General features: G+C 47.1%; 1 protein-coding gene across 1 annotated transcript in view; it reads right to left on the reverse strand.

The window, feature by feature from the left end:
• LOC147866003 (protein TORNADO 1-like) overlaps positions 1 to 5,436 on the reverse strand; it is a 78,944-nt gene extending 73,508 nt beyond the window's left edge. The window contains exons 1-2 of the mRNA XM_087316367.1: positions 4,182 to 5,436; positions 2,186 to 4,058 (exon numbers count right to left, since the gene is read on the reverse strand). Of these exons, the coding sequence (XP_087172493.1) occupies positions 2,186 to 4,058; positions 4,182 to 5,310 (3,002 nt within the window). The 5' untranslated portion in view covers positions 5,311 to 5,436. The remainder of the gene's footprint in view (positions 1 to 2,185; positions 4,059 to 4,181) is intronic.
• Positions 5,437 to 24,749: the final 19,313 nt, after the last annotated feature.

Below are 24,749 nucleotides of genomic sequence, written 5' to 3' on the forward strand. Positions count from 1 at the left end.
TAATTGTGTGTTTTCACCAAGAGAGAGAGAGAGAGAGAGAGAGAGAATTTGAATTTTGACCCAAAAACTTAATCTCTCTCTCTTCTTCTTTTCTTTTTTTGTTTATTTCTTTTTCGAGTTTCTTTTCTTTTTATTTATTTATTTTTCTTTCTACCTGTAATCGGACGGCCCTGATCGTCTAATATTCTCAAAACAAATTTAGGGTCGTCCAAGCCCTAGATTCACTCATTCTTCACATTTATGAACCTTGAGGTCGAATAGTGATGAACCATCCGCATCCACATCCAATCCACATATACATACATCCAGATCCTACATTATAGGTTAATATTTAACTCATGTTTGAAGAATTACCATCACGTATCCCAATGCCATTATTATTCTCCGCACAAAATTTATGTGTGTGTTTGTGATTGTTAATTTTTATATTAATTTTTGTCTCTATATGTACTAACTCTGAATGTATATGTGTGTGTATCAATGTAATTGTCTGTACATGTGTACATTTCTGTGCATGTACCCTAATATATAATAATTATGGGCCCGATTTCGGTTCAACTCGGTTTCTTGACCTTGAAACCAAACCAAACAATTTACAAATTCTCAAGCCATATAAACCGAACCATTTAGAACCACACCATTTAAGCAAGAAAATTTAAAAACTAGGTGAAACCAAACTAGGATTTATGTGGCTCATTTTTTGGATACGAAGAGTGTGAGATAAAGAGTGAAAGTGATCTTGGAGAGAGAATTTTGGAGTGTGAGTGAGCCATTAGAGTTAGGGAGTGAAAGCGAGAGACAACGAGAGAGCTAAAAGAGAGGGAAAGACAAAGAGAGGCCTTACCTATTTATCATTGATGGTAACCATCACAAGCTGTCTAAAGCGACATGCATACACAAAATGTCTCGCTCTACAATGAAGACACGCATGTCATTATACGATGTTATTATGTGTTGCTTGCAACGTCGATATGTAATTACGTATTAGGCACGTGCATCAAAGGTACTAAAGACATTTTCTGCGTTGATAACACCCTCTTTTGTAGTAATGTTTTATATGTCGCTTAGATCCTTTAGGATATTGTTGAAGCAACATTATGACCTTAAATATTTTGTTTGTTTATATAGTTATTTAAGAGAGAAGAGGAAGTGTTTTTCTCAGCCTAATACACAATTTTTTGTTACAACTCAATATTGCTAGAGAACCACTCTTGCATATTTTATCTCCTTAAAGAGGTAAAACTTTGATCAAGTGAAAGACATGCACTCGGTGCAACATACCTAGACAGAAAATATTGATTTCTTTTGGCTACAAAAGCCCATGTCGGGGTGGTGAAGGAACACAAAAGTTTTCAGGAAATGTAAGCTTTCCAACCCAATGAGAAAATGTTATTGATCAAAATGCTTATAGAAGGATATACTTTAGCCTAGCGGAAATGGCTTTTTTCCGTTATAGTGTGTCTCACATAACCATGCAACTTGAGTTCTCCCGTCGACTTCATAGCGGGTACGTTTAAGAAGGAACTTCTTAGCTATGTTCTCATCTGTCAAACCTCCATTTTCCTCCAATATCAATGCCAAACATTTTTGCCACTCTTTGGAAGCAGACTCTAATGTACTTAGATATCTATCTTTGTTTGATTTAATAGTATTTTGTATCATGGGGTATCCATTCGCTAGTTGTTTGAATTGGGGGGACCAATTAGGAATCAAGGAGCTTGCGGCTGGAACCACAGAGGAAATACCGAGTCTAGCACCTATTATTAGAACACGAAGGAAACCATTGATATAAGGAAGAGCTTTATTTAGAGTCTTTAATCGAGACTCTGACAAGCAGGTGAGGGTGATACCAGGTTGGTCTTTCACTGGATGTGGCAATCTCTTATGTTCACAATATAAATGGATTGTCACGAATTCCCCTTCCAAAAGTTGAGCCACGAATCTCACAAGTCTTTGGAATGTTGAGTTACGAAATTTAAACATAACGAAGGCAACACGAGGGAGTTGTTTCTCAGCTTCATTCTCTAGAACCATCTCCAAAAGCTTGCTTACGGATTTCTCAACCTTGATAATAACATCTTTCTTCATACATTGAAGTTCCTTGTGTATTTCTTTTAGCGTCTTGGTCATTTGATCCATCTTATGATGTAGCTCATCAATCTTATGATGTAAACTTAACATTGACCTTACCATAAACTTACTATATTGTACCTCAACCGTTTCTTCTGATGTTTGACCTTCTTGCACCAAATAATTTTCAAAGTTGGTCATGATCACATTTTCACGACTTTGATATTGCCCAGATACATTGACTTCATTATTCTCCAACAATGCATCCTCCACCTCCACCTTAAACCATTGTTTACATGAGTTGAGAACCTCCTCATAATACTCCAACCCTAAGAGATCTATCAAAGCACTTCTTAGAGGAATAGGCATATGCTTCGTCCGTTTCCAATCATAAAATTCTTCATTGCCTTCCTCAAGTTTTTCTCGTAGTTCTTCCTTCAAGTAAGATATTTCCACGCATCGATCTTCTCTTTCTTGTGCATTTGATGGATCACGTAAGCAATCAGGTCGTATGACGCTCTCGATCAGCTTAACCCCTTGGATGCCAGTGGGTTGTGCACAAATTGTGATCAAGGTGTTAATGATACGCTTTTCCACAAATGCTAATGTACTTTGCGTATTTTCGTTAGTATTATTTTGAGCCCGAACCAATACATCTATCACATAGCTTGATTTTGCTTGGCATAAGATAATGATTATCTCACTACGTGGAAAAAGTATGGATATGAAATCCTTGCCCAAAGTGACCTCAGCTTTATCATCCTCAGATTGGAAGACATTCTTAAATATCAATTGAATCCTGGGAAACAGGCCTGGTGTAAGAAATGTGCGGATTCTGTTCTCGCACTCTAGTCTTCTGCCCATGTACACTAAAGTATTCTCACTATCATCTATTGGAGTCCATTGGGGCTGTTCCCCAACCTCATCCTTGGACAATATGGCAGGGATAAAGATCCACTCTGCTGTGGTATTGGGGACTTTGGGAACTTTGCAACATAAGTGCATGGCCTCCATCAATTCTACCAATATTGAGCTATTTACTTTAGATCCTGTAATGGATACAAACTTCCGCTCTAAGAAATCCCGAGGTAAGTATCCATTTTTAAATGTAATGTTACCCTTACGTGATCCTTTTGAATTTGGGAAACCAATGAGGCTGCCCATGATCTCATTGCAGAACCAGTTGGGATTGAGAACTATGTGCTTGATTCCGTTTATGTAGATGATGTTGCCCGACTCATTCAAGGATAAGGCGATTATATTTAGCTTAGCTTTGTCACTCGTGAGATTGGAAAACTGACCATCGATATTGCAGATTTCGCTGAATTTCGTCCAAGTAATGATTTGTTCATTACTGCTCTTCGAATAATTCCAGAGATGTTTGCTTACCTGCCTGCAGATGTCGTAGAGCTCAATACCTTCGAGCACCTCTTTGGCAATTCTGAAAACGCATTCTCGTACAGCTTTGACAGAATTTTTATTTCTTGCATCCACTTCAAATGGAGGGTCCACGATGTCAATCAGCCATTTAAATTCTGATCGAAGAGATTCAAGGGAAGGTGAGAGAGAGCTTGAGACAAACTCCATTTGGTCTGATCGAGTGAATACCACAATCACTTTGAGGGCAATGTTGGATTGACGGCTTTTGGAGGCCAGGAACTTGAGCCAGTACCTGAAGCTTGCTTCGAAGTCCACAAATTCTTTCTCTACTCCTCCATGACTACTTTCGCTATATATGGGGCTCCAGACGAACATGAACATGGATGGAACATGATAAGAGCTTGATCCTATGTCTGGCAACATGCAGTCATGGAATGCGTGGAACTGTTGTTGGCCTGCCATGTCCCACACAGACACTCCGATTCCATCATTCTCGATGGCCTGCACCTCGATTCCTTGTGTGCGACCTCCTCGGGTAAACAGGTCTTTCAGCTTGTCTCTCTTGCGTGAATCCATTGAACGCATGGTGGATACAAGGGTAGTCTTTCCTGCAGAAATCAAAATAAGCAAATTATGCATTGCAAGTAGTCTTTGGCGTGATTAAACCTCATCAATCTAGGCTAACTGTTTTTCAAAAAAATGAGAGTGAGTTCTGTGTTTTTTGTTTTTACCTGCGAATGGATCCCCACAGATGAACAGTCGAATGGAAGTCGCAGGCGCTCGCTTCAGATCTGATCCCAAGAAGAAATTGCGCTGGTTCCTCCATAGCTGGGCCTTGACAGCAGGGTCCTTAGAGTTGGAATATTCGAAGAATGGAAGGCCGGAGCGAGAAAGACCATCTACGACCACTCCAATCGTAGATTGGCTTAATTCGACTGAAAGGAGTAACCCTAACTTAAGGCTGTATAGTTGAGGAGGTTCGGCACCCACCTCCTTCTTTGTGGGTGCAAGGTGCTCCATGAATTTCTTCAGGTCCATCTCTCCATTGTCATAGCTCTCTAAAGAGAGCTCTTTGAGATTCGGCCAGTGGTGCAGGAAACCGGTGCACCTTCTCCATTCAATGGGTTTGGAATAGATATGCAGTCTCTGGAGAGAGGCAGCGAGGGGTGAATTTGAGGGATGAAGCTCCGCTAATTTCACCGCAAACTCTGCGGAAATCTCCACAGACTGAATATGGAGGCTATTGAGGGAGGTGAAGTGGCCTAACACCTCTATGCACTCATCGCTAATCTTCATGAAATGCAGGGAGAGATGTTTGAGGCCTGTGCTTTTCTTTAGGGCAGTCAGAAGACCATGAGCATCCACGGATCCATCTTCTTTGCGGATGTGCAGGCTCTCAGGTGTGGCATTTCGATCAGCGGCGAGAGAGAGAGCCTCGATCCAAGCTCTGTTTTCTTCTTCAGTGAGATTCTTTAGGTCTAGGAGATGGAGAGTTCGGCCGGTGAGATTGGCGGCAGCCGTGAGGATAGCGATTCTTCGCTCGGGAGTGAGATCGGGGCCTCCTAAGTCCACCATCATGTCTTTGCTCTCCCATTCTCTCCTTTTCGGAGCATTCGAAGAATATGAGGGATAAATTATGCCCTTCATGGTGGCATCTTCTTGCATGGTGGTAGTGTCGATGAGGAACAGGTTCTCGACATGATGCATGCCGAGCTTCGTAACGAATGGATCATTGTGAGAGAGCTCATCCAAGTGATGGCGAAGCCGATCTCTCGATATCTTGCATGCACTCTTGATCTCTTCGGGCTCCCAATGCGTGAGGAAGATGCGCTGAGGCGTTGGAAGTATCGTGTCCGTCATGGGTTGAATTTGATCAATGTTACTCTCTTTGTTTCAATGGAGTTTGAAAGCTGGAATGTTTGTGTATGTAAGAGACAAGCTCAGTTCAATGGAGATGAATGTAGCCGAGATAGATACATTGGTTTGTTATCTTCTTTGGTTTATGTCTTGTATGTAGTTCAAAATACATATGTATAAAGAAGTGGATGATACAATACATGTTGACATTTCTCTGGTTGGACCCCACTTGAGTTGACATTTTCGTACTTTGTGGCCCCCACTTGGTTGACATTTCTCATGACCGGATGTTTTCTTATGTGACTTTTGGGGCCTTCCGAGTACATGTTTTTGGTTGAGTTGGACGGAGAGTAGTTTAAAGTTCTATCATTAGCGTGTTTGATGGAACACAATTGAAACGATGAATGAGAAAAAGAATGACCCGATTAATTTTTTACATGCCATTCCCGGTGGCTTTTAGCATTGTGGTCCGTTATCCCATTGGGGATGTACTTTTGCCATCATTAGCGTGTTTGAAGAGATGCAATTGAAACCATATTCGAATGGGAAACAACAAAACAAATTGATGATAAATGAGAAAAAGAAGAATTTATTGATTTTTTAGATGCCATTTCTAGTGGCTTTTAGCATCTGGGTTGGCAATCCTGTTGGAGGGTGTACTTGTGCAATAAAGTCAAAAGTCTTGCGTGTTATTTGCCTTTTCAATGCAATACCGTGTTTCCTTTTCCTTCCATGATGTTTGATTGGTCTTTAAGGTAATTTGGATATTGAATTCACCCTTGGCGTGTAAAGTAATGAGTCCTATGTATCTAACCCCAACAATATGTACTACTCCTACCCTCCTCTTGGCTCAATATTAATTCTCCCCCTCAGATAACTAGCCTAGCTAGCCAAGTATCTCCCTAAACTCTCCATGTACATTGGAATAACATAGATGAAAATGGCATTATTGAGTGTGTGCTATTGTTATATGGTTTTACTTCGATGTTTTGTGGTGTGTGATATTAAATTTGAGATCATGGAATGTTGTGTCATGGTGTAATATGATATGGATATGATGTTATGGGATGTGTGCTAGTGATTTGTGTTGTTGATGGCCGTGACATTATGTGGTGCGGTGTATGATGGTGTTGATATGATATCAAACAACATTTAGTATTGTTATAATATCATGTAGTATGTGGTCAAGTTATTTCTAGATATTTGATATCATACACTATTGTATGGTGATGTTCTATCATGTTGCTTGTGGTGGTGTTATATGAACTTCATATGATACCACAATTTGTGGCGTTTCATTATGTAATTTCTAACTTGTAGTGAAACTTTGCCATTTTGACAATTAATGTGGTATTATTGATTGACTTAATGTTTCTTAGCAACTATGCAAAACATGTTTTTTGAAAAATCATTCCTTAGAAACTCTATGTTAGATGATAGTGTTGAACGAATTAGTGGCACGAATGATCTATCTGTTGTATTTGGAAGAGTATAGTCTATAGGAGTAGTAGGCCAAATCATAATGTCCTTATCGGAAAACAAATTGAGCTCAGATGGAAGCACAATGAGGGAGGGTGGGAGGCCCGAGGGAGTAAACATGGTGTAGGCCACAAAAATTAATTTCACTATTTGCAAAACCAAACTTTACAAATATATGTATCAAACATACATTTTACGGTTAACTTAATCATTGTGTCTGTCTACCTAAATAGCATGTATGTTATTTATGTGTCCATTAACACACACATGCTACAATTTAATACTCCCTTGTAATGGGCAGATTCAATATAGCCTACTCGGATCATAAATGTTGGAATCAACTTCAAGCCCATTTCTTTTAGATCATTAACTTCTACTTTTGCCACATAGAGCAAACCAAAGGTCATTTTATGGGAAAATATTGTTCAAATTTCAACTTATAATATGAATGTGGGAAAAAACTACATTTTCAAGTGTAAAATCCACAAAGATAAAATTATATTTATAGTTCTTTATTGAAACAAAATCCTAGAGAGAGTGAGAAAGAGAATTTTACTATTATGGGAAAACAAAACATTAAATTAAATTGTCTAAGTAGGGGGTATGATTGAACTTGTTTAAAGGAAATTCTCAAGAATGCTTCTTTCTACATATGGTGATCTAAAACAATTGTCCATGTATTTTCAATTGTAGCAAGATATACATATCAATGCCTCTCATGGAACATGCTTATATGACACAAATTATGGAGCTTAAAACATATTGTGTACATTGTACAATATTTTGCATTCACACCTTGATATCTAAACCCCCAAATCCCCCTAAGAGTGTGCTCTAATTACGCCATGGGGATGTTAACGCAAGAGACATCAATATGGGGTATCCTAGAGTGAACGTGAGATAATCAAGGTGGTAATGTAAGACCTCTCTATACACTCATCTCCATGACCTCCTACTTTTCTTGAATCCATGCCCTGGGATGAGCAAGCTCCCGAGGGCCACATCACAATCTATAGAGAATGAGAGAGAGGAGACTCTAGCCAAATTGTCTCCTATTTTATGATTGGATACTTCCAAATTGACGATGAACTCCTCCACCACTAAAATAGGCATCATCGATGAGGTACACCATTCTTTGTCCCCTCCTAAAATCGAGCACGATGTCTTTGCTTTACAAGTCTGAATCTTCCATGACATTAAGATCAAAATATGAAAAATATTATATCGTCTTCTCATCTTCTTTTTCCATTTTGGCATTGATGAGGATCTCAACATTGACGACCTTATATGAGAGCTCATGGTGATGTTTTATTGAAAATGATCTTTGATGTCTTGGCCAAGCTAGTATAAATGTTTTGGGAATTATTAACAATATAATGATGGGGGATCAATCATCTATCATGCTCCTAGACAATAGTGTTGTAATTATGTGTTTCACAGTTATGTTAAATATGAGCGTGATGTTAGATAACATAATTTCATGAATTCATGATAAGCATGTTAGGACAAAAAGAAAATGATAGGAATCAAGAAGCAATATAACTATCTCTAAAAGAAATATCTTCATGTCGTTCCCTTCCCACACACTTACTGAATCATAATATGTCGTGTCAATAGTCACAAAGTATAGAATGATAGAAAGGAGATGATCCAGCCAATCATACATAGCTTTCTAACATTACGGTAATTATATGTATGGAAAGGTTGCACCTTGTTAATTGGGGTGCACATTTTCATAAGTAAAGGGTTTTCCTTTTTTCTATTTACCATTTAATTAATGGGTTTAGTAGTTTGCATGTCTTTGTAATCCTAACTTTTCACAAGAACCACGTAGACCCTTGTTCAACTCCAACATATGAGATTGTCATGATTCTTCTTTTCGCAACCATGTGATTATTGCACGTGCAATTATTAAAGAAAAACTAGTAGCTGACTTATCATTGCACCTTATTAATTGGGGTTGCACATTTTCAAAAGTCAAGAGTTTTCCTTTTTTTATTAATTTATCTAACTAATTATTTGATTTCATCTCTTGATCAATTGATAGTTTGTAAGTCTTAATCCTAAATTTTCACAACAGGTAGGTAAAGCCTTTGTTTGTCTTTTCAAATAAGAGTATCAAAATTTTTCTTCTTTTGATTACCATTTGATAGTTGCTATTAACATTATAAAAAAAACTACCAAATTATATTGACATATTCGCATTCGTAGGGTTTCCCATTCGAATGCAAACTAATACGCATACGAATGCATGGTCAAGTATTCGTTGAACCCAAAAAAAGAAAAGAAGAAAAGAGTACAAGAAAACTGAAGTCCCTCCATCCGTTTTTAGTTTCCTAGGATAAAAAAAAGGACTTGACAATAAAAAGGGACATTAAAGGAGGGACTACACACTAATAAATTTTTATAATAAATGGAAAAGTATTCGTTTTATTTTTAATAAATAAAAAAAATAAAAGATCATTAATTTCTCAATTTTTATTCTCTCAAAATTTATGGATTTTTTTTATCGTAACATTAAAAATTGGACTTCACACTATCATATTGTGAAATGCACATAAAAGGAAACCAAACCAGCCTAGCTAGCTTCATACTTATCATTCAATATATAGAAGATACAAAGGACCCATTTTGGGACGGCCTAGCTACACGTGTCCCAAAATGGTGTGCTAAAAGGGTGGGCCAAAATGGGTGATGTGCTAAACGGGAGTGGCTAAAAGAGTGGTGTGTTCAAATGCATGCTCTTGCATGAAAGGGACACCACATTTCCCCCCTCAAAAAAACAAGGAGTGTTACGCTATGAGAGAAGGAGGGGTGCTAGAAGATAGGCTTGGGGTAACATATGGCTTGATACGGGCAACATGGGCTGAGGTGAATCGACCGTTGGAATCGCGTCGGAGTAAGTAAGTCGTGGACTTGATGGCACGAATTACGATGAATGGGCCGATCCACCGGTGCATGAGGGATTCACTGAGACCACGCCGCCGGATCGGGAAGTAAACAAGGACTTTGGTTCCATCAGCATACGTCGGGGTGATTCGACCCACGTCGTAGTGTCGCTTTTGACGTTGTTGTGCGACTTGTAGATTTCGGGAGCTGGCTTGTCGAAGGAGGGGGAGCATTTGTTGGAGATAAAGCCCCCAAGTAGCACTATCCATGTTGGCAGGTTTAGAACAGATGTCAATGGACGTTTCTGGTGGGAGCCGCGGGTCGCGTCCATAGAGTGCGCGAAAAGGGCTGATCCGTGTCGACGCTTGTACGGATGTATTGTAGGCATGGGTGACAAAAGGCAAGATTTCATCCCAGGTTTTGTGGCATGGATTGATGTAAGCGGCAATTTCTTGCTTGAGGGTCTTGTTGAGGCGTTCAGTGAGGCCATTTGTTTGAGGATGGTAAGGGGATGTAAACACTTGTTGGACACCTAGTTGAGTTGCCACAACATTGAGGACATCCCCATGGAACTGGCGGCCCTGATCAGATAAGATTTGGATAGGGCAACCATGTTGAAATATTATCTTTTGCAAGAGTTGGGAGGCAATTGTTGGCGCAGTGACGTCGGGGATGGCAACAGTTTCAGCCCATCGTGTGAGGTATTCTGTTATGACAAGGATATACCTGTTGCCCCTAGAGGTTTCGGGAAAAGGTCCCATGAAATCCCATCTGACCAGCTCGAAAGGTGACGTGACGTTGATGGGTTGGAGTGTTCCAGCTGGCTTGCCCCCAGGTTTGATGTGTTGAAACAAAGCGCATTGTTTGATATAGGTAGAGACTGAGTGTCTCATGTTGGGCCAATAATACTTGAGACGTAATTTTTCAAGAACCTTGTGGAAACCCAAGTGGCCTGACAATGGGTGGTCGTGATAAAATTGGAGATACGTTTGTTGTAGGGCATGAGGGATGTAGAGACGAGGCTCGTGACGCGCTTGAATGAAAAATACCAAGTTATCGCGGAGCATGAACCGTCGTTGTGAGGGAAACGGTGTCGTGCCTTTCGGCTCCGGATCGTTGCGTGAGTCGGGTGGGAACCACAGAGGTCTTGGACTAGGAGAAAGAAGTTCGTGAGATAGAGATTAATTATGAGTAAATAGCAAAGAGAAAGATAAGAAACTCGTGAATCACACGAGTATACTATATTAATTGGTACTTAGGGTGTTAAGAGAGAAGTAGATGTATAAATCGTGAATCCCACGAATAATTTTTGTATTGATTAATACTTAATCCAAATAATCAACAACCCTTTATATATTTCTCTCCTCCTTATATAAGGAAGGAAGAGCTAAGCATGGCTTCATGCTTTTTTTTTTTACAAAAAGTGTTCATGTCCACTAAATGTGCATGTGATGTTTTTTTATTTCCTAAGTATAGGGCTCATGCACGCTAGATGTGCATGAGTTATTTTTAGTGTCTCGTGTTTTTTTCTTTTTCATATATTAAAAAAATACACGATTTACCTTTTAATAAAGGTATGCATAAATAAAGGTCTTATACGTATTAAATCTATGTTTAAAACACTTAAGATAAGTTAATGTAGTGGTAAGGTTGGGGTTTGTCAACGTGGAGGTGCAGAGTTCGAATCACGCCTTGTGCAGTAGTGAGTATTTCCTTTTTTTTTTTTTTACATTTATGTCTCTTTATCCGGCTCTTCCTTGCCGGTATGCCGTTTTCCTCCTAGCCGGTATGCCGTTTTCCTCCGGTTCTCACCGAGCACTCCATTCTCTATCCGGAGGGACAAAAATATAATTTCCACATAGTGTGCAACCTACACTACGACAACGGTTAGAGGGAGCGCAACTGATGGATTATCTGTTGGATGGCGGGGTCGTGTTGTTGAAGTGTAGCGAGTTGTGGCAATGGTATCGGAATATCGAATGTCTCAGGGAGAAATTGGACAGCCTGGCAGTCGGCGCGAGAGAGACTATCAGCGACCAAATTGGTTGAACCTTTCCGATAGGAGAGGGTAAACTGATAATCTTCCAGCGTCCATCGCAACAAGCGGCCTGGGGGGTGAGGTCGATGGATAAGAGAAAGCAAGGGCTGGTGGTTGGTCTCAACCGTAACCTGCCCACCATGAAGGTATGGATGAAAATGCTGGAAAGACCAGACAATCGCAAGTAGCTCCTTCTCAGTGGTTGAGTAGTTGCGTTCAACCGGCGTGAGAGTCCGACTAATGAAGGCGACCGCCTTCTCTTGCCCGTGGCAATCGGCTTGCAAGAGGACGGCTCCTAACCCCTGGTTTGATGCATCTGTTTGCAACATGAACGGTCGGTCAAAGTTAGGATGGGCAAGCAACCCCGATTCCTTGACCATGGTTTTAAGGCGACGAAAGCTATCTTCCCAAGCAGGATCCCAACTGAATGACATGCCTTTCTTCAAGAGTTGGCGAAGGGGAAAAGTGACCAAGGCAAGGTTTGGGATGAAGCGAAGGGAAAAGGTGATCATGCCCAAAAAACGTTGCAAGGATTTGACTGAAGTGGGGTGAGGGTAGTTGTTGATGGCTGCTACCTTTGCAGGGTCCATACGGATTCCGTCACCAGAGATGATGAAGCCGAGAAAACGGAGGCTGGTGCTTCCCCATAGACACTTCTTCCATTGGAGCTGCAAGTTATGCTTAGTTATGCAAGCGAGGACTTCGACGGGAGCTTGTAGATGGTCCTCCCAAGTGGTCGTGTGGATAAGGATGTCATCGAGATAAACGAGGAGGACACCTTTGTTGATAAGGGCGGCAAAAATGGAGTTGGCCATTCGTTGGAATGTGCTGCTAGCATCAGACAGGCCGAACGGCATGCGGGTGAATTGGAATAGCCCGCAACGTGTGCGGAATGCGGTCTTGTGGGCGTCAGAAGGTTTTAGGGGGATTTGCCAATATCCCGAGGCTAAGTCCAGGGAGGTGAAATAACGGGAGCCACCGATTTGATCCAAGAGGTCGTCCACGCGAGGGAGCGGGTAGAGGTCATGGATAGTCACTTTGTTAAGAGGCCTGAAGTCGATGCAAAAGCGGAAGGTGCCATTATCCTTCTTGACGATGTGGGGTTCCGAAACCCAATCGCTGGTGGAAGGAACGATAATACCTTTGGTGAGCATGTCGGTGACGGCCGCATCAATGCAATCGTGGTCGAGAGGGGAACGTCGGCGGGTAGCCATGCGGATCGGAGTGGCCTCCCCAGTATGAATGGCATGTTGTACCGGGAAAGAGACAGTAGGAGCATGTGTGGGTTGGAGGGTTAGTGATGGAAAACGGGCTAATAATTGGCGGATGGAGACCAATCGCTCTTGTGGACTAAGTGCTACCTGAACTTGGCTAAGGTGGGGGCTAGGGGAGCTATCTTGTAGAAGAGGGATAGGGGAAGCATGTGGGACAAGAAGTTTGTGGGCATCAAAATCAATCACAGCGCTGTCGAGGTATTCCTCGCGGACGCGTGGAATGAGGTGGGACCTCGGGGGTCTTGCACCGAAAAGCAAGAGAGAAAGGAGAAGGGACCCACTACGTGCGAGCGTAGATTCACAGGGACACGGCCCTTCGACACAAAGACGCGAGTGGTACACCGACACCGAGAGACACGAATGTATGTATATATATACTAACAAAGACAAACAACAAGAAGCACGAAGTCGGTTACAACTGAACAGGCCGGCGAACAGATGTCGTTGCCTGTTTGTAAACGCACAGAAAGAAAAGAAGTAGGTTGGAGGTGCTGCCGGAAGTGCTCGGGCATTCCTCAGAGCAGCGCGAGCCTCCCGAAACCTGCACAGAAAGAAGCTACGGGGCTTGGAAGAGAGAGAAGCCTTCGGCCGACAACCCGATAACACTTCATCCTCTCTATCGTCGATCCCCTTCCTCCTTCTCGTCTCCCTCCTTTTATAGGCAAGAAAGGAGCCGTTTCCCATTAACTTCCTACCTACCGAATCTACCTACCTAGGATCTTCTATGTACCTAATTCTCTCTTACGTACAACATAAGGCGTACGTGCATGAAGAGCCGGTTCCTACGCTCCGGTGCACCGATTCCGCTTGTGGACGGTTTTCTTCACGACATCCGCCCCCACCTAACCGCGCATCCACCGGCATGCGCCAAATTGTGTTGGGACGGAGAAAACCGGTCCAGTCTTTATTCCCCGCCCGTCGGTTCTTCCTCGGTTTCGGATCGTTCGTCGTCGCGGTCCAGGTTAACCGGATCCGGCTCGTCGTCGTGACGCTTCTTGAACGTTTTGATCCGCTTCCCAGCTACCGGTATCGCCATTCTCGTGCCGTCGAGTTCCGCCAGATGGTATGTCCCGTTGTCGTTGGCGCTTTGTACCACGTAAGGCCCGAACCACCTTCTTGCGAACTTCCGTGTTGCTCGGTGCTGGTGGTCGAGGCTGCTGTCGTAGACTAGCACCCAATCGCCTTCCTCGATCTTCTTCGGTCGGAGCCGGTGCGTTCGGTCGAAGCGGGCTTTGTTCCTCGTCCTTGCCACCCGAAGCTTTCCCGCAGCCTGCTCCACGTCCTCCGGTCTTCGCTCGAGCTGTCGTATGCGCGCCGCCAACAGTTCCTCCCGGCTCATCTCGTCTCTCCAGTGCACGGTTGCCCATGAGGAGATCGTACGTTCCATCGGCATGATCGGCTTCTGCCCAAACATGAGCTCTGCCGGCATGAATCCGGTTACTGAACTGTGCGTAGTTCGGTCCGCCCACAACGCGTAAGGCAGCAGCCGCGGCCAGTTCCCGACTTGACCTCCGCATGCCCGAACTAACGCCTTGACGATCGGTCCGTGTCCGCGCTCCACCTTCCCATTCGCCTCCGGATTGTACGCAGTGGTAAGCGAGAGCTTGACTCCTAGCCGGTCGAACAACTCCTCGGCCTCTTCGGCGTCCAACTCCCCTCGATCAGCCACGATCTTGCCGACGCACCCGTACCGGCATATCACGTCCTCGATCAGGAACCAACATACGCCCACGGTTGTTTTGTTCTGAAGGGCTCGGCCTTCCACCTGGTTCGTCAGATCTTCCCGAGCCAGGACCAGATACCGCATCTATCCTACTCCCATCGGCATCGTCACCAGATCTACCATCCATTTGAAGTGGATGGTCGGAGGGTACGTAGGGTGAAGCTCGTCCCGATGTCATACCATGGAGTGCATCTGACAGCTCTCGCAAGTTGTCACGAACCGATGCACGTCCCGGTACAGTCCCGGCCACCAGTACTTCCCCTTTATCTTTTCGAACGTGGCCCACGTTCCACGGTGTCCAGCCCAAGGGCTGTCGTGGTAGGCCGTCAGCAGCTCCTCTTGTTCTTCCTCTTCTTCGGGTGCTTCCATAAGTATCCGTCCCGGAGAAAGAATCGGTATGCTTTCTTCCGGATCCGGTTGGTCTCGTCCCTCGTCCATGACGCATCCGGCGTCATTGTCCTCAAGAAACCACCGATCTGTAGCCACTCGCCGTCGTACTTGCTCACGTCGAAGCCGTTAAGCGCCGGAGTGCCCGTCCCATCGGTCGTCACGTACGCTGGCTCGAAGAAGTCCACGCCGACTTCTTCGTCCTCCGAAACCATGCCGCCCTCGTCATCAAACCTCGCCCTCGAAAGCATGTCGGCCATGGCGTTGTCCTTTCCGGAAATGTGTCGTATTTTCGGGTCTAGGGACTTGATGTACGCTATCCACCTGAGCATCGCCAGCTCCGGTGTTGCGCATCCGGAAACCATGCCGAGAATTGGTAGGCAATCCGTCTCGATAATCACTTCTGTCCAGATTAGGTAGTCTTTGTCGGCCTTTACTGCCGAAACGATACCCCAGAGTTCGCGTTTAACCTGGGCATACCCTCGCTGTCGCTCACTGAGGACCTTCGTGCCGAATCGGATCGGGAACCGAATGCCGTCCTCGTCTTCTTGGTTGACGACCCATCCGATCCCGGTCGGACTCGTATCCACCGTTATGTATACCGGGGTACCCTTCTCGTAGACAGCCTTCCGGAGTGCCGGTGCTGCCGCAAGAGCTTCCTTCAGCTTCCAGACCGACTCCGTGTGCTCGTCTCGCCACTCGAATTTTCGCCCCTTCTTCAGCAACCCGTATAGCGGTTCCGCAACGTGGGCGTAATGCGGGATCCATATGTGGTAGAATGCGCATGCCCCCAGGAACCTCCGAACCTCCGTAACCGAGCTACAGTCGGTCTTCATCGCGGAGATGGCTTCTACTTTTGCCAGAGACGGCTTCCGGCCATATGGTCCACATAGGTGTCCGACCACCAGGATTTCTGATTGCCCGAAGGCCGATTTCTCCCCGGAGAAGGTGAGCCTCGCATCCTCTAACCTTTGTAGCACCTTCTCGCAGTCGTCGATGTGTGTTGCCACGAATCACCCGAGTGTCTCATCCTTCTCTTCCACCGGGCATCCTTTGATCGGGATGTCGTCTAGAAATGGCATGGTGATGTCCGGGATGCAATCCCTCAGTACCTTGTTCATTGCATTCACCATGTGGGCCACCGAGTTGGTCCCTCCTTGTGGCAGGGTACACATTCGCACTAGGCCGAGGGGAGTTCTCATCGTCGTAATGTCTCTACTCTCCACGGCTAGCTAGAACTGGTCGTACCCCGAGTACAAATCACCGACCGAGTAAATCCACCTTCCGGCAAAGGCCTCTGCGAACTCGTCTATGGTCGGTCCGATTCCTGCGTTCCGAATGGTCACTCTGTTGACCGGCTGCAGGTCTTGAATGAAGCGCAATGTTCCGTTTTTCTTTGGTACGGTAAACCATCGGTTCGAGTATGGGGCACTCGACGGTTCGAGAATGCCCATACCGACTTTCTGCCTCAATAGCTCCATCAACTTCGGGATGTAAGCTCTCGGTACTGGAATCGGCTTGAGATTCCACGGCACATGCGGTACCGTGAATATCACCATCGGCTCCACGATTGTCGGGTCTACGCACCCGATCTCATCCGGTGAGAATGCAAAGGCTTTCCCGTGCCTTCCGAGCATTCTCCGAAACTGGTCTTCCTCCGCCGGCAGTAGGAACCCGCCCCCACCGATCTTGAGCTCCCGGAGCGTCCCGTCGGTGAAGGTGTGTCCTATGCAGAACGGATCTTGTAAACTGGGTGTTATTCTCTAGCCGGACAAGGCCTAACACAAGGTGTCACGGAGACACTTCACCAAAGGGTGGTTACGGCATAGGATTAAGATTCAACGATTGCACCGACTTACATAGGTTACACGATTAGAATGCTTTGGTTAATTACACGCGTAAGATATAACAGTAATTACAGAACGGAAATCAAGACAGAAGTATAAACATCATAAGCTCTATTAATTATCCGCTGTCATTACAATGGGGTCCGGGCCTTTAAATAGGTTTCCGGCCCGTAGTACAAAACGGTGCCTCTCGCACCTATTCGGGATCCGTCCGGATCTGGAACGGCATACCGTTTCCAGTCCGTCCGTCCACACTATGCTTATTACAACCATACTTAATTAATTCCTTCACTCCGTATTTTGGACTCCTTGCCGGCCGGTAACACATGGCACGCCCGTGGGACAGTACCTTGTACGTCGAACCCTTCTCGGCCCCTTCATTGTTCACCCAAACTGTCCAAAATATCTTGTTCCAGAGTTTCCAATTATTCTTCCGGTTGTGGTTGTTGCGGTTGTGCTTGCTGCTGCTGCTGTGGTTGCGGTTGGGACTGAGGCTGTTCCGGCTGCTCTATAGGCGGCTGCTCGGCTTGCTGCTGCTGCTCCGTTTGTTTCGCTGACTCCGGCTGCTCCGTTTGTCTCTCTGGCTCCGGCCTCTCCGTTTGACTGCTTCCGGTCCGGTCTCCTTCCAGTAACGGTTCCTCATCACTGAGGTTGACCGTAACTGGTTCTCGTTCTTTCTCTCCCCGGATCCGGGACCTCTCGTAGCTTTCAAACTGGATCTGCGCCTCCAGCCTGTTGTCGTCTAGCTGAGCTACAAGTTGCCGGACTTGCTCTAGTTGGTCCTCTGCCAAGGCTTGAAAGTCTTCGGCCAGCTCATCTCTTATGCCGGTGAAGTCTTCGGAATTCAACATATAGCAATCATCTCCCTCCTTCCGCCGGTTCTCTACGTCGGCCCGGAGCAATTGGAGTTCCGCCGCGTTCGTGGCCCACTTGGTCCACCATTTGACGGAACCGTTGTCAATCAAGCTCTTGGTCTGGTTCAACCAGGCCCGCATGATATCCTGGATGCGACTTGCTCCCATTTGTGCTCTGCTTTCCACCACTTGTCGCTCCTCCTTCAACTGCTTGATGAGATTTGCCGTATCCTCCGCCTGCTCTCTGTAGCGCGTCAGCTGCCCTTGATATGTCGTTTGCAGCCTCTGCAGTACCTCCGCCGCTCTTTCCTTTTCCGCCTGCTGTTGCCTGAGGAGCTCTGTCCGAACCTTCTCCGCCTCTTTCAACCGTCTTCTGTTTTCCGCTTGTTCCTTGGCGAATGCGGTTGCGGTCCGATCAACTGCTTGCCGGAGCTCATCCGTCCGTTCCTTGTGCTCCGTTTGCAACCGTTTATACTCCCGGTGCAATTGCTCAAATTCCTCCGTTTTTTGTTTGAGCTTGCCGTTGATCTGGCGATGGTTCCGGTCCTCCCGGTCCTTTACCTGCCGGAGTTCCTCTTTCAGGCGCTCTACTTCTGTTTCGGCGTTCCTCCGGAGCCTGTCCTTCTCTTGCAGCATTTTCTCCTTCTCCTCCTTGAGCCGGTCGTACGCTTGGTGGCCCTTTCGTAAGCTCTCCTCGGCCAAGCGCAGCTTCTCAGCAGTCTTTTTGAGTTCTGCCTCCGCTGCCGTTTTCAACTCTCTTTCGCGGCTCCTCAGCGCTTCTTGGGTAGCTAGCTCATCCTTTAAATCCGCAAGCTCTTGGGCTTGTGCCGCATTTCTCTCCGGAACGGTTTCCGTTGCCGGGGTCTGATTGCTATGTACAGATTGATCTGCCGCTTTATTCTGTACATTGCCCGGAGTCACCGGTACTTGGACTTGTGTTGTCAAAGCCAATTGAGCCATTTCCCTTGTGAACCTGTCCAAGTCTTGTTCAAGGCTCCGGATTCTGGACCGGGCCGTCTCTAGATCTACGGTTGTGACGAGCAACCGTTCCTGGTGCGCTCTCTCTTCCGCCTCTATATACTCGACCACTCCGGCGATTTGCTCGCCTACCCACCGTAGCCACATGCTACTGGTGCCTTGTTGCTGTACTGGTCGGGTCGGCTCATTCACTGTGGAATTGTCTGGCCTGAGTGCCTGCATATGCCGTTCTGGTTCTACTCCTTGGCCGCCGTGTGTGCTGGCTGGGCTCGCCGGCTGTTGAGTTCCGGTTCTCGCCGTCCCCGGAGCCGTTGGAATGACTTCTTCTATAGAAGTCGACAAGACCGGTTCCCTACGCACCGGTTCCGGTTCCTCCCTTGTGGTTTGCTCAGGTTGAGTTGGGGGCGTTTCTGCCTCTCGCGGGTACGACCGCTCCCCTCCTGTCTCGGCGGTCCTACTTCTTGACCGTCGTTGGAGGTGCTCTTCTGGCTCCTCCGTTTCCTCTTCCTGTGTCACGGCATGTTTCTGTGCCGTCAAGGGTTCCGGTTCCTTCTGTCCCGGTCTCCGTATGGTTATCTTGACGGGTCGGACCGGTGACACCTCCTCTGGTTCTGGGACCCGCTTCTTCCCTTTCGTCGCCTTCGACGCCAGCAGCTGCTGTCGTTTGGACGCCGGCTTCGAGGTGCTTCCTTCCGATACTCTTGGCCGCTTCTTTGGCTGGACGGTCTCGACCGGCGGCACGAGCAATGTTATCCATTGAGCTACGGCGTGCCACAGCTTCCGGCCCTCCTTGCCGTCCTTTCCTCGTACCATGTCGATTGCCGTGCACAAACCGTCTGCAATCAACACCGGCCAGTCCACCTTGACCCCTTCATAGGTGGCTATGATCATCCCTGCCCGATTTTTTGGCATGACAGGGGGTCGGGGGTACACGTGACCGTACTCATGGAGCACTCGAGCTATCTCCCTGAATAGCGGATCTTCGCCGCCCTGCGTCCGATAGCCTTTGCCGGCAACAGAGTACTCACCGAAATATCAGATGAGTTGCTCCGAGGTTGGGTTATCGATCTGAAAGATTCCTCCCTCCGGAAGGCCTGTTAGCGCACGGATCGCTTCCTCGGTGATGACCTCTGTGGCAAGCTCCTTGATGACCCGGTCGGCTTCTCTGTGCGGCGGTGCCTCCATGATGGCCAAGAACCCCTCCAGTCCGTGTTGCCTGAACCATTTCCTGGCCGCTTCCGACAGTGTTTGTGGTTCCATGTCTGCTTCAAGGTCGAGGGGAGATGGCGAGGTAGAGTGGTGATGAGAGTGAGAGCGAGAGAGAGAGCGTTCCGAACGTGGGGGTTCTCTGCGTGCAGGTTCGCGTTTGCTCAGCTTCCACTGCCTTGGTGCTTCTGTGCTTCTTGGCTCGCGAAATGAAAAGGTCTCCATGCGTTCTGCTTCTTCTTTGTGCGTTTTGGCGCCTTTTTCGAGCATGCACACGTCGTGTACCAATTTAGTATTAAGTAGCGTGGCGGCTCTTAAATGCCCACTACGTACCTTTTCGCGCCTTGCTTTCACACCCGTTCATACCTCGATTTTTAATGTTTTTTTTTTTTTTTTTTTTTTTTTTTTTTTTTTTTTGACGGTATGTGATCTTACACATCCGTAGGTTCCTTCGGACCCTTACCGTTTTCCTTACGGGTTGCCGTGTCTTCCTTCGCCTCTGCCACTGGTTCCCCGTCGTCTTTTTCTTCCATCCGTACCAATCCCGGTATAGTGCCGGTGGGCTGCATAAACGGGTTCTTTGGCATCGGTCCTTTATAGGGCTTTAGTCGAAATCCGTTCACCCACTTGCCTAGTACTTCACCGGCAAGTGTCCCTATCTGATAGGACCCGTTGTATTCCCGTGTCAGCCAATACGGGCCTGTCCATCTGAACCGGAGTTTACCCGGCATTTTGCCCATCCTCGTTTGGAACACTAGAACCGGCTTTCCGATTTCGAACATCTTTTCGTTACCTTTCCGGTGACGGTCAACGAACGCTTTCCGTCGTCGTTGCTCCAGTTCCAGGTGTAGGATGCTGGCCAGCCGTTGCTCCTCCAGTTCCCATAGTGCTGCTAGCCACATTTCCTCCGACTTCTTTTCATTCAGCCGTTCCCGTAGTTGGATCCGTAAGCTTGGTACCTGAAATTCCACTGGCATGACCGCCTCTAAATCGAACGCTAGCCGAAACGGCGTTGTCCGGATACTTGTTTTGTATGCCGTTCGGTACGCCCATAGCGCGCTATGGAGCTTTGTGTCCCAGTCCGTCCGGTTTTCATTGACAATTTTGCAGAGAATGTTCTGCAGCGTTTTGTTGGTGGACTCTGCTAACCCGTTCGCCTGTGGGTAGTACGGTGTGCTTCGTTTATGGACCACGGCATAGAACGTTGTTAAGCTTTCCACTACCTGGCCAAGGAAGTGGCCTCCTTGGTCGCTGATTAATTCAATCGGACATCCATACCGGCACCAAATGTTCTCGTACAGGAATTTTGCTGTGGATGACGCGGTATTGTCCCTCAAGGCCTTAGCCTCCACCCATTTAGTACAATAATCCGTTGCTACGATGACATAACGATTACCCGTTCTCATTGCCGGTGGCTTGAACGGTCCGACAAAATCCAACCCCCACTTCTGGAATGGCTCTAGTGGAAGTACCGGTTGGTGTGGCATCCGTGCTTGCTCCGTAGGCTGGCCCATTCGTTGGCATAGGTCACATTCCTTAGCATACTTGACGGCGTCTTTTAACGTCGTGGGCCACCATAAGCCGCTCTGCCATACTTTCCTTGCCGTCGCTTCCCCGGCATAGTGTCCTCCGGCAACCCCACAGTGTGCTTCCCGTAAGATTACTTCTTTCTCGTCACTACGGACTGCCCGTCTCCATATTCCATCTGCTCCTTTGTGGTAGAGAGTGTCCCGTAACAGACAGAAATTGCGGCTCTGTACCGCCAGTCGTTTCCTCTCGTCCCGGTTCATTTCCTCCGGTGGCAGGTCCGTGCTTAGGAACTGGTGCATGTTTGTCAGCCATTTATCTTTTGATGCCACCGTGTCGTCCGCTGCCGTTTCCGGGGTGATACGGAATAACTCTGCGTCCGGAAATTCATCCGCTACTCCGTCGCCTGATTCTCCGGACTCTAACCGGCTCAGGTAGTCTCCTACGGCATGCTGGATACCGGGCCGGTGGAAGATCTCGAATTCGAACTCCTGCAACAGCAAGGTCCAACGGGCCAACTTACCGGTCAAGGACGTCTTGGAAACTAAGTACAGGAGCGCCGAGTGATCCACATGGAAGGAGAACTTCCTTCCCAGTAGGTAATGACGAAACTTTGTTACACTGTAGATCATGCCCAGGGCCTCCCGTTCCGTCGTGGAATAGTTCTTCTCCGCTTGTGACAGCTTCCGGCTGGCGTAATATACCGGCCGGTACCATTTAGGCTCCGTAAGTTGCATTAAAGCGCTGCCAATAGCGATGTCGGAAGCGTCCACGAACACATGAAATTCCTTGCTCCAATCCGGAGGCTGCACGACGGGTGCCTGCGATAAAAGTACCTTCAGGGCATTGTATGCCTTATCCTCCGTATCCGTCCATTGGAACGGTGTCCGATGTACCGCGGTGTGTAATGGTGTAGCCAAGTCAGCCAAGTGACGGAGCATCCGGCTGTGCCACCGGATCTGTCCTAAGAATCGGCTTAGTGCTTTGGCTGTTTTCGGCACCGGTGCCCCTAGTATGGCGTTTACTTTATCCGGGTCGACCGCAATGCCCTCCTTACTTACAATGTGTCCCAGCAATATTCCACTTGAAACCCCAAAGATGCATTTTGCTGGGTTTAAGCTTAGCCGGTATAACCTACACTTTTCAAGGCATAACCGTAGGTGCTGCAAATGGTCTTTTCCCCGGCTATAGACTGCAAAATCATCCAGGAAAACTTGCATGAAGGCAGGAATGTATTCGCCGAAGATCTCCATGATGATTCGCTGGAACGTTGCTGGTGCCGTTTTTAAGCCGAACATCATGACTTCGGCCACAAACACCCCCCATTCGGTGACGAACGTTGTCTTCTCCTGGTCGTCAGGGTGCATCCGGATTTGATTGTATCCGCTGAACCCGTCTAAAAAACTATAGACTTCATGACCGGCGACGGCATCCAGTACTCCGTCCGTGAACGGAAGAGGGAATGCATCCGTAATTGTGGCGGCATTTAGTTTCCTGTAATCTACACACACGCGGATTTTACCGTTCTTCTTTGGGACGACGACGATGGGGCTCAGCCACGTCGCTTTCTTTACCGGCCGGATGAAGCCCACTCTTAGGAGTTTGTCGATTTCCTCCTTCACTTTGGCGGCGTAGTTGGGGTTCATTCGGTAACGTCGTTGCGCCACTGGTTTCACGTCCTTGCCTAAGTGGATCTGATGCTGATATAATTGAGGGTTCAGCCCTCGCATGTCCTCGTATGACCAGGCGAATACGTCGCGAAACTCCATAAGAAGTTTGATCATCGCCGCTTTATCTTCCGGCTTCATTTCTTTGGCGATGTGTACCGGCTTTGATTCGTCCTTGCTTCCTAGGTTCACTTCGTCGAGCTGGGATGCTTTTACCCGTTGGGAAACGGCCATTTCCCGTTCCAACGCTTCCTGTGCTTGCCGTAATTCTCGAATCGCATCTTTGTCTGGTTCGGCTTCGGTGTCGTCCCGCTGCGGCAAGTATGGGGCTACGGCTTCAGCTACGTCGATCTCGAAGAGTGGTACGATCTTTGGGTGTTCCTCCAACTACTGGGCTTCTTCGTCGTCTGCCAATCCTTCAAGCATGTTCACACATTCCGCATACAGCGGTGTGCATTCCTTACCGTTGCTCGTCCGTGGTTGTGTCGGAACCCGGACCTTGGCTTTTCCGCGCCGGAAGGTAATCATATTTTTCCGCCAATTTTGCTTGATGTGTGCTGTTTTCAACCATGGTCTGCCCAGCAACAGTGGGTACGCGCCTTGCGCCTGTAGCTGCAACACTACAGCCGAGATGTGAAATGTGTGGCCTCCTATGGTGACTTCCAATTCCCGTATTAAGCCCGTTGGCCGTACAGAGCTCGTATCCGCCATCCGTAGCCAGAACGGACATGGCTCCCATTCATGTATACCCAAGGCATCACACGTGCGGAGGCTTATTACGTTCACTCCGAAACCTCCATCGATTACTGTGCCGGGAAGTTCGTGCCCTTTGACAATAGCTGTGATCACCGGACTACTAGTGTCCACCACCGTCGGTCCCTCCTCCGGATTCGAGAAGAGGACTGGTGCCGGTGGGGCTATACCGTCTGTCATGACCGTTTTTAGTCCTTCTGTGAATCGCGGCACGAGTTGCAAGAGTCTTCCTAATGGTAACGTGATCTGGCATTCTTGCAGTGCTTGCCATGTCTCGTTTTCTGGGTGGCTACCGCCGGCACTTCCTATGGTATTCGCCTTTTGCTGTTCCGCGTCCGCGACGTTCCTTTCATTGGCTTCTTTCACCCATTCCGTCGCCTGTTTTCGTATGGCCTCTTGTGTTTCCCACTCTTTGGCCATGCCTTTCGACCGTGTGGTTACTTGCTGTAAATCCGCCACTTCCGGAACCACCATATTAACTGCTGGTCGTTTCTCGTAGCTCTTTACCGGGCACTGGTTACTGTAATGGCCTTCCTGCCTGCAGTAGTAGCAGTACTCTTTACGGGTATTGCTGGATTCAGCATTGCTGGTAGCCGGAGTCGGTCCCGTAGTGAGTGGTGCGTTCTGTGCCGGTTGGCTCCTTGGGGTTCCCTGTTCCGGGTCCCTAGTGTGACCACCTTTCTTGAAATTACGTTTCTTATTATTCTTATTTTTATTTCAGTAGTCCGGTCGTGGTAGATCGTAAAATCGGCCGTAGTCCTCCTGGTGCCTTCGGTAACCCGGGGAATGGTCTCTGTCGTATTGCTCGTGTCGTCTGTGG

This window comes from Azolla caroliniana, unplaced genomic scaffold (assembly GCF_043228905.1).
Source record: "Azolla caroliniana isolate FFs.n. ecotype wild unplaced genomic scaffold, voAzoCaro1.0.p SCAF_3, whole genome shotgun sequence".
In the NCBI taxonomy this organism is placed as follows: domain Eukaryota; kingdom Viridiplantae; phylum Streptophyta; class Polypodiopsida; order Salviniales; family Salviniaceae; genus Azolla; species Azolla caroliniana.